The following is a 12655-nucleotide window of genomic DNA, read 5'->3' as shown; positions in this document are numbered from 1 at the left end:
TTTTTTTTTATAAAAGGTCTTGTCCTCTCCTATTCTCTTCTTCACCCTCTTTTCTTTTCATCCTTTTAACTCTCTGTTGCTTTCGTATCTCAGACTTTTACTTTTCCTCTCATATTCTTGTTTTTTATGATTACGTATAAAAAAACTTTGCAAATCACTCCTTCCTTTTCCCGCTCATATCTTCCTGTCTCCCTACCCTTTTCTCTTCCTCCAGATCCTCGTTCTTATATATTTTCTGTTCTTTCATCCTGTTTTCTCTTCTCCCGTTCTCCCTCCTCTCACTTCTTACAATATATTTCTTTGTTAAATTGCCTACGATCTCTCTCTTCCCCTCTTTTTCCAGTAACTTCTCGTTTTCTTTATCCCTTACTTCCCATTTCTATCCATCTCACTCCTTCTGCCTCTTTTTGTTTTCGTCTCGGTGGCAGACGGTTATAGTTGAAGTGACCTTGTCTTATGAGTAAATTTGATAACGATATCAAACGAAGAAGAGGAATTTGCTGGAGGGCTTTGATAACTTAGGTAACATCAGTGAAGGATCGGAAAATACCTGTAAGCGATCAGCGCTTTCTTTGGCTTTGACTTCTGGGTAAGAAACCGTGGACTCTAGCAAAATCCATATACGTAACGTAAGCTTAGGAGTCCCTAGAGGAGAATGGAGGGATAACAGACAAAAGTAGAGAACTTAATAATCATAATTAAGAAGAAGAATGCACCTGGGCAGGTCACGTCTTCCATGGACGAGACAACAGTCACTGGGACAGGCAGTGGAACAGTAGTGAGAGGAAGAGACAGATAGAGAACGAAGTGAAAGGTGAAAGTCGGAGATTGCTTGGACTGAGTGGAACAGGTAAACGCCCAATAACTCAGAGTTGAGAATAGTGGGAGAGGCCTTTGTTCTACCGTCGACTGTCTTACACTAGTGCTGGTGATGATGAAGTCTGTCAGGGAAGTTTTTCCACCCGTAGTCTAGCCTTGTGATCTCGCACCTTGAAGGAGTAATACGGAGTTGCCTGTTACCGTTACTGTATCTCTGCATTTTGTATATGCCCCTATATAATTTCATTCCTTATATCTCTTCCTCTCGTAGTTTTCAATTTTCCTCTGCCTAACGCATTTATAGCGGATTTTACTTTTTCCTTTCGTCTTTACTTTTATATTCTCTGTATCTAATGCCAGACACCTTAATCCCGTAAGGGGTGGTGGTCTTTTCCTTATATATAAATTTTTATATTATTTCATTTTCTTCACAACTGCAACTCCCTTTTTCTTCTTACACCCTTCCATTTGTCGTGTTTTTAAATTCATTATATCATATATAAATATGCTTCTATATTTTTCCTGTTTTGTTTTCTCTATTCTCCTTTCTTTTCTTTTTTTTATTATTTTCCATTTACATTTTCTCCCTATCGCAATCACAGCTCCTCAGATCTTACCACTTATAAGACTTTTTTCTTTATTTATCATTATTATGTTTCTTCGGTTCTGTTTTTCTTGTTTCATTTCTGTACTTCTTATTTCGTCTCCCTCTCAGTCTCATCTCGTTAGACTCTCTTCCTTTTTTTCAGAATTTGTTCTTCATAGTCATCTTTTTTTTTTTTTCTTACATCATATTTTTTGCTTTTTTCTCTCTTTTTCTATTGTGTTTCCTTTTATTTCTTCTTTTTGCAGTGTCATCTTCTCAGACCCTTTCACTTAATACAGCATTTTCTTTTCATTGTCATTTGTATATTTTACATGATTCTTGAGTTCTGTTTTTCCCGTAATCTCCTTTACTGTTTTTTACCCTCCTTTATTTATTCATCCTCTTACAGTTTGTTTTTTCTCCTGAGATACTTGCACATATTACGGGCTTATTTTTTCGTGTCATGTACCATATTCCATGTCTATAATTTTACAGTTTCATTTAGTACTCTGCTTTATATATTTCTTCATATTCTCTCTCTCTCTCTCTCTCTCTCTCTCTCTCTCTCTCTCTCTCTCTCTCTCTCTCTCTCTCTCTCTCTCTCTCTCTCTCTCAGGTCTTCACACCAGCTTCTCCATTACTTACAGTTTTTAAATAGCGCCCCAGGTTCACCCGTGGCCCTAAAAATACCGTGGGAATGTGTAACGAAGGCCTTTCACGTGGCGGTATGCTAGTTATTAAGAGTTCCCAGCACCACCACAACAACACCTCTTCGTCTGCAGGCTTGTCGTGTGAGGTGGTGTTGTTGCTTTCTTGTTATCGCTTTCTTATCTTTAACTTACTGTAAAAGCAGCTGTGGTTCTGTGTGTGTGTGTGTGTGTGTGTGTGTGTGTGAGAGAGAGAGAGAGAGAGAGAGAGAGAGAGAGAGAGAGACAGAGAGAGAATTGCTGAGTCATCCTGCTGGTGTAGCTTGGTGTGCAGGTGGGTGGATTTGTTGTGTGGTATGGGTGGAAGAGTTGGGTGGGGTCGATGAGTTGGGTGCATGGGGTGGGGTGGAAAGGGGGCTGGGTAGGTTGGCGGATGGGTGGCTGCCTGGAGGACAAGGCACGAGACGGGGTTATATCATCCTACTTTTGAGACAGGCTGTGCGTATTGGGGTTGGTGGTTGGGTGGGTAGTGGGAAAAATAGGTCTTTGGGGAATAGATGGCCTAGATAGTGTGAAATAGACGTCATTGGAGTGAAGAGGCTGACCTGCTCTCTGCCATCTTAAAGGAACTCTGCCTGATACCAAAAATCCATTACTTGAAATCTCTCTGTGAAAAATAACCAGTCTCTTGTACCTAAAGACCTGTGACCTTAAAATCCCATTTGCTTCTCATATCCTGTTACTTAAAATCCTTGACCTTACGCGACCTCGGATCCGTGCCCCGACCTCCACATGAACCCCCCCGACCATAACAAGGACTACAAGGTCAATTAGTGGCCGCCTTCAAAACAGAGTCAAAACACCTTCGTCTTGCTCGTCTCATTTTCTCATGCCGATACTCCTCTCGCTGTATTTTTCTGTTCTGTCCTCATAACACTTTCGTCCTACAAAGTCCATTTTTTTTCCCTCATGTTTTCAGTGTGTGTGTGTGTGTGTGTGTGTGTGTGTGTGTGTGTGTGTGTGTGTCTATCTGTCTGTCTGTCTGTCTGTCTGTCTGTCTCTGTCTGTCTCTCTCTCTCTCTCTCTCTCTCTCTCTCTCTCTCTCTCTCTCTCTCTCTATCTATCTATCTATCTATCTATCTCTCCGTAGCATCTTCAGACGCGATAATCTACTGTTCTTTTGTATGTTCACCCGTTTACAGTGGAGTAGACATTTTCCTGGATTTAAATGAAGAGGGAATGGAAGCAGGTTTTTTTTTTTTTTTTCGCCCGGCAATCTGGTATATAATAATTTTACTAGTTTCTGTTCCCCCTCCTTTTTTTTTTTTTTTTTTTTTTTTTTTTTTTAAGAGTGGAAATGGGAATATGACGCTGTTGTTATTGCTGCAAACTTTGTCATTGCTAGAACGATATAAACAACATACAATAGAATGTTGTGGTGTAATATGCAGAATGAGTCGCAAAGGCAGAGGTGCTAACAAGTCCCCTGTGCCACTCAGAAAGCGGCCGTAAGTCTTATTCGTTTTAAGCTTTGTTGCATTTGGATTTTTGTTTTTTTTCTGTTTAGCGCGTCAGTCCTAAATCAGTTCAAAATATTTAGTTTTCCTAACCCTTTCGGTACCTGGGATGTACTTGCAGGAGGTACTTTATTTCGACAATCACCAGGCGATTTTATTAAGCTGAGAGAAATCCTAGCAGTCATCATCATCGTCGTCGCCGTCGTCGTCGTCGTCGTCGTCGTCGTCGTCGTCGTCGTCTCGGCCTTAATTCCTACCTATGAAATGGGACAAGGTAATATCCAGAAACAAAACAGCACAAACGGAGGAGAACCATCAAACAGCAGTCCAGTAAAGTAGGACAACAGCCACTTACACACCATCAGTCAAAGCATATAGTTGTCCCGCATTACGCTTTGCCTGCTGTGGATGCGTTCAGGCATTTTATTTGGGCTGTATTCTTGTATAGACTGTCTGCTTTAACCTGACCTAAAACTGACCTCTCCATGTTCAGTGATGAACTGGGGCAAGAGGTTAGCGCCAAATTATGTGCTATGGAAATTATATAGAGCCGTATTATTGTCTTACACTCGCATCAGATTACGTAAAATTGGCTGCAAAATGAAAATCTTCACTAAGTTAAGGTGGACGAACTTTTGACCATTTTATTAGACAGAGAGACTTATGGGAGAGAGGTAGCAACAGAGGATCGTAAATGTACTCTTTTTTACTCTAACTTGGCCTAAAATTGCCATTTCCATCGTGAAAGCAGAGTTGTAACAATACATTATATAATACTAGAACATGATGGTAGTCAGCAAGAAGTGCAATGGAAAGGATGTAGAGCCGTTGCATTGTCTTTTTCTGTCACTGAGCTACGTGAAATAAGCTAAAAAGGGCGACAATCTAAGCCACGTTATACCTCTCAACTCCATCCCTCCACCTCATCCTCGAGGGGGAGACCGAGGATGAGGTGGAGGGATGGAGTTGAGAGGTATATGAGGGAGGGGGGGGAGAGGTGGGGGGAGGGTAGTCAAATGGTGGGTGACAGAGCGACTTGGAGGCGTTTTGTCTGCGGCCACCCTTTGCGGGATTAGGGCGTCGGGCTATAGATAGATAGTTAATGTAAAAGAACTATAATTTTCACGATGAATATCTCCATAGTGGCCATTTATTTTCAGATGTCATTTTGTATAGCCGTATTATTTCACTCTTTTGGTCTGGTTTGGCTGTGAACTATTTGGTCGCCGTTCGAGTGAAGATACAAGTATAAACAAACTGAGGCTCAAGCAGTTAAACGGATAGAGCCACCAGCAGTCAAAAAGGTAAACTGTTAGAAGATAGCAAAACAGAGGATAGGGTTTGGAAGGGCCGACCCATGGGAGTGGTATAGGCCATGTCGGACGCTACTCCGGGGAAGGGTGAGTTATTGTCAATGCCCAGGTGTCGGACGTAGTTCTTTACACCTCCTCCATCAGTCGTCAGAGCTTACTGAGATATTGCTAAACTGTTATCTGTTCACTTTAACTATACGTGAAATCGCCATCTCCCTATCTTGCAGGCTGGTTTATAACACGTGCCAGAATCTAATGACATCTTACTAAGCTAACCTCTGTACACTTTAACTAGGTGTAAAATTGCCAGCTTTCCATCTTGAATGTTGAGCTCGTACAAGAAATTAAAACACATTATGGTGCCAGTTACAAAGTTTATGGGAAGGATGTTGAGGATGAACTGTTAAGTTTTGCCGCTAAGCTACTGGAAATAAGCAAAAAATATGTCTCGTTAAAATGAATATAATAAGATTAACAATAATAAAATTGTAAGAAGTCTCATCTTTCGTGAACAGCCCCAGAGCAGAGGTGCAGAAGACTTATCTCTCTGGAACTCTAACCCTCCCACCACCAAATACACTTTATTATCGCTTAGAATGGTCCCCAGTGGATGGCTGAGGATCGGCATATTGTTTTCCTCATATAAATAAATAAATAAATAAATAAATATAGATAGATACGTGGATAGATATAGATATAGATAGAGATATAGATATAGATAGATAGATGGATAGATATAGATATATAGATATAGCTATACGTGGATAATATAGATATAGATATATAGATAAAAATAGATATAGATATTTACCGATATATGTTCTTTTTACTGAAGTTAAGAAATGAATATTCAGCGCTGAGAGCCTGCAAAAATTATCTCTTCCAAGGCAAGTTGAACGGAATTGAATGAAAAACCGAGTCATTTTCATTTCAAGATGTCTGGACACATTATCTCAAATAGACTGTACATCAGAGGCAGTATGAAAGACAGATTGAGGAAGAACCGAACTGACTGGTTTCATGAGAGACAAGCAGAACGCTGAACAGAAAGAGCGGTGATAGTGTCAGACATGGGACTGAGACCTGGCTTCGATCTCGTGGCCTCTGCCTTGAGACCACGTTTTCATGTCAACTGTTCTCAGCCTCCAAAACTGACCCCAGCCTCGATGTAGTCCTCGAGGCTAGGTGAGAGGTGTAAAGGCCACGTGATGGTTTTGAGGCTTAGTCCCTGTGATAGCTCGAGAGGTAGATCCCCTCCAACACACACACACACACACACACACACAGTGCAGTGGTACACACCGCTCGCTGGTGCAGTGGTAACGCTCTCGCTTGCCATCTGGTAGACGGGAGTTCGCGCCTCGCTCTGGTTGCGAAAAGTTTCACTGACGAAGTGGGTGGTTACTGTCCCCCTCGAGCAAGGGGACGGGTGTGTGAGTGTGTGAAGGTCACAGCCTTGCCCTTAGATCGGACTATATGAGCTCTCAGCTCCCTTCCGGGAGGGTAAAATGCTGACGATCACGACCATCAAGTGATCCTGATCGACCCGGTGAATTACACACACACACACACACACACACACACACACACACACACACGAGAGAGAGAGAGAGAGAGAGAGAAGTCCTAAACCAGCTGTATCTCCACCTCAAGAGTGTTATCTAAAATATGCATAAAAGGCTGGCTTAAAATTCCCTCGCCCCCTTCTCTCTCTCTCTCTCTCTCTCTCTCTCTCTCTCTCTCTCTCTCTCTCTCTCTCTCTCTCTCATCACATCTGCCCACACAGGTATCAATAAACCAAGCTCTGTTATACGCCGGTCTAAAAGTGGCGATGTTCGGGGCAAATAACCGAGGAGGGAGGCCGATGACTAAATAACGGAATAAAAACTGAAATTATTGATTGGCTGGCTTGGGCTGTGGCGGAGGAGAGGGTCTGTCTTTAACTATTCTCCCCCCTCTTCCCCTCCCCACCTTTCCCTCCCTTCCCCTTTATCAGGTCTCCATACCCCTTACCCATTCCCCTCTTCCCTGTTCTCTTATCATTACCCCTTTCCCTTTAATATTTCTCTCTTCCCTTTATACATCATTCCGTATTTCATCCCTCCCTTTTCCTCCCACTCCCCCCTCCCTTATTTTTTTCTTTCCTCCCTTTTCCCAGTTCCCCTTTCCCTTTCCCATACTTCATTCCCTACCCATTCCCCAACTTTTCCCCTCCTTCCCATACTCATTCCCACTCCCCTTACCCACCCACTCCCTCTTTTCTCAGTTATTCCTTCCTCCCCTTCCCCAGTTCCTCTTCCCCTTTCCCATACTCCCTGCCTTACCCATTCCCCAACGTTTCCCCTACTTCCCCGACCTCCCGTGCTTCCTTACACAGCCCCTTCCCCCAGACTCCAGACTCTCCTGTTTCCCTCTCCTTACTCATTCCATTCCCTTCTCTTCCAGTCCAACCTCACCTACCATTTTAATTTTATAATTATTTATCATCCTTTATATAACCAGGGAACACATCCACAAACAAGCGTACGATCATAACTACGTCGTAACCAAGATTTGTATTGGTAGGAACAAAAACAGACTCGAAAATATTCGGCGCTCCTGTGTCCTTGTTCTCCCCGAAGAAAAAAGAAAAGAAGACATAATTACTACAGGGAATTGAACGGAAATAGTTTGTGAATCATATTTGTGAGTCATATTTTCACTCTGTAGGGTTTAATCTCTTGAGGCCGAGGACGCCTGTTGTATTTTATTTTTGCTTTCACCAGACCTTTATCCAGCGTAGAAGGGAATTTCCGAACAGGAGGAGTTTAAGAACCCTTTGAGTACTAGACCTTCTCCTTTGTTGAATTGAATAGTCTGAGTTTAGCAAGAATAAAAAAAGTGACACCTGATTTACGAATATAACCATATTACCTATAAGCTCCATAATAATATTCGGCTTTGATTAGCATTGCGCTTTGTTCACTTTTTTATTATCACAGTTATATTCACTGTTTTACCTCCATTTATTACGAGCGAGAACGAAACCCTTGCGAGTCTTTCAAGTAGTGGCATTTTCTCACATATGAGCAGCCCAACCTGGCCCGGCCCAACCAGGTCCAGCCTGACCCGGCCCGACCGTAACGCTTTTGAGAAGCTTATATCTCAGCAACCACAGGTCCTATCACTGCGTGGTTTGCACCATATGATATCCCCATTCTTTAAGATCCGTTTTTGACAGGTTTCATCGCACCTAGGCGGTGCACGTGGCACGAGACACTCGCCAAGTACAGCATGTCGAAAATCTCCAGAAGAGGGCCATAGGCCAGACAGTTTGTCGTAAAGGCATGCAACTTGGTAGGTAGATAGCCATCAATATACTCTAGGCATCCTCGGGGTGTTAGGTGACATTTCAATGCTTTTGGATTTAAAAGGCCTCGCTCGTACCTCGCCGACAAAGGCGTTTTACTGGTGTACGTAAGAAGTGGGTTGCTGTCATCGTTTCGGGAGTGGGGGGTGCGAGGAGTATTTCCACAAGATAGTACACTCCAGATCAGTGTTAGGATTGATAGATACATGTGTTTATGAATGGACAGGTTGATAATGGGATGGGTGGGTAGATAAGTAAGAGATAAATAGATTGACAGACGAACAGTTAGATGGATGATAAAACAGACAGGACTGCATGGAATGAAATCTAATTTTACTGATGGCTTGCATAGAAGGAGGTGACTGGACAGGCTGTGTAGACTAGAATGAAACGAGACGAGGAAGAAGAAAGTCATGAGGTGCGTGTGGCAACATTTCTCAGATATAATTATATTCATGTTCCCCATCCTGCTATATCATTGTGTGTGTGTGTGTGTGTGTGTGTGTGTGTGTGTGTGTGTGTGTGCGCGCACACACACACACACACACACACGCTGTAGCTCCTCGTAGGCTGTAATGGATTTGAATGAAACATCCCAGGTAAGCTCGACTGGTTACCGAGAAGGTTTTCCACAATAAACAATTTTGCAAACATGATTTTTAGCGGGGTCAGCCCCCCTTACCAAATTATAATTTCCCAGGAATTGTGAAAGGAGGGTAGATTTGGTCTTGATATCTGAGTACATGTTGCACAATGGACTCCATCCGTTAGGCGATATTTGGAGAGCGTGACCCCCTAATGATTCATGAGGGATCAGCTGCCCTCCCAAAAATAAAAGCGATCAGCAGTAGAGGACAGTGAGCAAATGGATTTCAACGAAACTTCTGAAGTCGGGTCGTTTGGATCTTTGATAACCGAATGTCTTCCAATATGTAAAGTTTCCACCATTATTGTTAGGGGGGCAAACCCCCCTCCCCTCGCCATATTTAACATTCTTAAAAACAACGAAGGGAGGCCAGATATGGCTTTGATATCTTAGCACATGTTGTACAGTGGATTCTATTCCGTAATGCGACATTTTGGAAGGGAGCGTGACACCCCAGTGTTTCTTTGGGCGTCATCTTCCTGTTCTAAAAATAAAAATGATCAGAAATAGGGAATTGTGAGCACATGAATTTCACAGAAGTCGGCATACATATTTCAGGACTGAGTGTGCAGTTTCCATGTTTTCTTAGGATGCACAGGAAGAAACTGCTCATGTACTTTGTATTTTATATATATTTTTTCTTGCCACTACCAGACGGTTATATTAAACTTAATATGAGATTTTCAGGACATAAGGAAGTAAATATAAATTTCAGTAAACTGTTCAGTATGTGAGGTTTTCAGTAAGCTCAGTAAAATTATGTGTAGATAGCAAGAATTATATGAAAAATACCTAATCGGATTGCAGAAGAATGAGTATCTAGAAGTCCAGACAGCAGTTTTTACAGCAGTGGCGGCCACACGGAGGAACATGTTTCGAAGATGCATGTACTAGTCGTTCTTATCAGTCCTATCTGCAGTACACGCTTTCGTACGTACATAACAGCACAACACACACACACACACACACACACACACACACACACACACACACACACACACACACACACACACACACACACACACACACACACACACACACACACACACACACACACACACACACACACACACACACACACACACACACACACACACACACACACACACACACACACACACACACACACACACACACACACACACACACACACACACAAAGTCTCTGTCATTCACGCCCAGTTTTATCGGGCAATACGGGAAATATTTCACGATCCTCAGGTACCCGTTAAGCCCTAAGCCAGCACATACCCACACCCACCCAACCCGTGTCTTTCATGTGTATCTTGTCTATGAGTCTATCTATCTCTCTGTCTGTCTGTATCTATTTAACTATCTATGACTCACTTGTGTTGCCGGTAGGAGAGGCAGGTGGGGTCCAGGGCGCTTTCTAGGCTGGTACGGTAGTGGAAGGCGCTCTCCAGACTCCCCCACTTCCTCCCCACCACACCCCAACCATCCCCCAGAATGACACTCCCCGCCGACTCCTCGGGTTTCTGTTTCTGTGCAGGGGCCATGTTGGAAATTTCTCTCTTGTATCTTCCACGAAGGTATGTCGTGTGTTTTTCTCTTTGTTTAGTAAATTTTCAGGTATTTTTTGTAAAGTGGTCCCTGGTCACTTGATATAACAGATTTTCTTATTTTTATTTTCTGTTTATAAATTTACTTTTGGTTACACCATTCTTAAAATTTTCAGGTCGTGTCAATTTACAGAACACATTTTGGTCATGTCGTAAATATATTTTTCTTGGTCAGTTCTTTACAACAGTTAAAATTTACTTTTACCTTGCATAAAATTGTCCTATTAACTAGCGTTTTTTGGTCATTTGATAGTTGATACCTTTGGGCCGTTTCACACAAAAACCCTGATCACTTGTTTTAACACTTAACTAGCCCTTTGGTAGCTAAACGCTCTCTGGTCACTTTCCACAGGATATGCAGTCCATTTAGTCAGATGATTCTCTCAGTTTTCTTGTATTTGGCGCGAAAACAATTGCTCTTGTAAAACCGACTCCTGTGTTTCTCGCTGCTTTGTCGCAGTTGGTCCATTTTTACAGCAGGAGAGAGTTGACGTCCCGGTCCAGTGACAGGGTAGGGAGGTCTCCAAGGCGCATGCTAAATTCTGTAGGGGATTGTCTATTCCTAGCTGTTGTGTGTGGTGGGAGGGAAGGATGATGAGTTTTGACAGTTTGGACGGAGGTATTGAACGCCAACACCCCCGAGTAGACTCTGCCAATAGACAGAGAACTTATATGCCCAGTTCTGGAGGGTGCATATATTTCTAGCTGTTATTTGGGAGGGAAGGATGATGAATCTTGGCAGGACTGTGAAAGTATTTTGATGTGGCTGTCGTGGATAGAATCTTGCAGTAGATAGATTATATATTTGCTGATAGATTTTCCCACCTCCTCAGTGCTGAAGCTGGAGGGAGAAGTGATGAGTTTTGACAAGAGTTGGAAAGTATTGTGACGCGACCATCCTAGATGAACTCTGGGATTAGGCATCTGACAGTGGATAGATAGATAGGTTGATATGTAAATAGGTAGGTAGACAGGCAGACAGATAGATGAACAGATTGTTAGATAGACAGATAGACAGACATTGATTGACAGGCAGTTCTGGAATTACCTTTTTTTGTGGGAGGGGAGGTTATGAGCTTTGAGAAGACTGGAAGGGCTTTTCGATACGACCACCCTTGAAAAATTGCCAGTAGATAAGCAAATTATATACACGTAGACAGACTTAATTCATAAAAAGAGTACTGTGGGATAAATTTTAATATTATCTTTTATTTATTCATAGCAACGAGGTGGTGATGAGTTTCGACGGGTATGGATGAGATTTTTGACGCAGCTTACCTACCGGGTCTCAGGGGTCAGGGGGCTGGGAAATGATAGCAAATTTTATACCAATATTCGTAGGTTGATTTTGCATATTCTTAGCTTTGAAGGATTTATTCATTTACTGTCTTTTTTTTTTTTTTCTCGTTTTCTTTTTGATGGAAGGGAGTGGCTTTAAGTTTTGACAGGGCTTGAAAAGCATTTTATCGCAGCCACCATGAATAGACCCTGGCGATAGATAGAGAGATAGAGACATTATGACCGGATTCTGTACTGTAACCCATGCTCTGATCTGGAGGCTTATTTTGATAAGCTTTGTCAGGATAGGAAGGGCGTTTTCATACTGGACGAAAGAGAGAGAGAGAGAGAGAGAATTTTTGCATGTGCTCAGTTTTGGAGATGTTATTTGCCTGTATAAGCTCTGGAATTAGGCGTTTGACCGTTGATAGAACTCATCATTCATTCATTGCCAGACGCCATGTATCCCAAACGGGGTGGTCAAGGGCTTAGAGTTAATTGTTTTACAGGGAGGGGCACTAATCCTCCACCAACCCCACTTGACACGTAGAATGATTAGTATAATAATGATAGATTTTCCCCAGCACTGTAGATGGAGGTTTAACTTATAACTAGATATTTATTATGGCGCAAGGGAGTGGTGACGAGGTTTGGCAGGAATGGAAAAGTACTTTGACTCGATTACCCTGGGCAGACACTGGGATTTTGCATCTGGTAATAAACAGATTATATATACTGTATACACGTAGACAAAATACTTTCCCTTCTGCACAGTTTTGGTGAATTTTTATATATTTGGTGAGAGGGAGTGGTGATGAATCTTTGACAGGGCTGGTAGCAGTTTAGTGTACGACAGATGAATTCAGGTATCAGGTGTCTGGCAGTAAATAGGGAGATTATATAGATTTTTTTTTTTTCATT

General features: G+C 42.3%; 1 protein-coding gene across 1 annotated transcript in view; it reads right to left on the bottom strand.

Moving 5' to 3' along the window:
* LOC145406761 (adenylate cyclase type 2-like) overlaps nucleotides 1-10393 on the bottom strand; it is a 95604-nt gene extending 85211 nt beyond the window's left edge. Inside the window, exon 1 of the mRNA XM_080277858.1 lies at nucleotides 10224-10393. Coding sequence (XP_080133984.1) covers nucleotides 10224-10393 — 170 coding nt within the window. The remainder of the gene's footprint in view (nucleotides 1-10223) is intronic.
* Nucleotides 10394-12655: the final 2262 nt, after the last annotated feature.

This window comes from Coenobita brevimanus, chromosome 71 (genome assembly GCF_032717465.1).
Source record: "Coenobita brevimanus isolate Jiangsu-jjx chromosome 71, ASM3271746v2, whole genome shotgun sequence".
Classification (NCBI taxonomy): Eukaryota; Metazoa; Arthropoda; class Malacostraca; order Decapoda; family Coenobitidae; genus Coenobita; species Coenobita brevimanus.
Note: the sequence above shows the minus strand (reverse complement) of the source record. Positions and strands in the feature narration are given on the sequence as shown.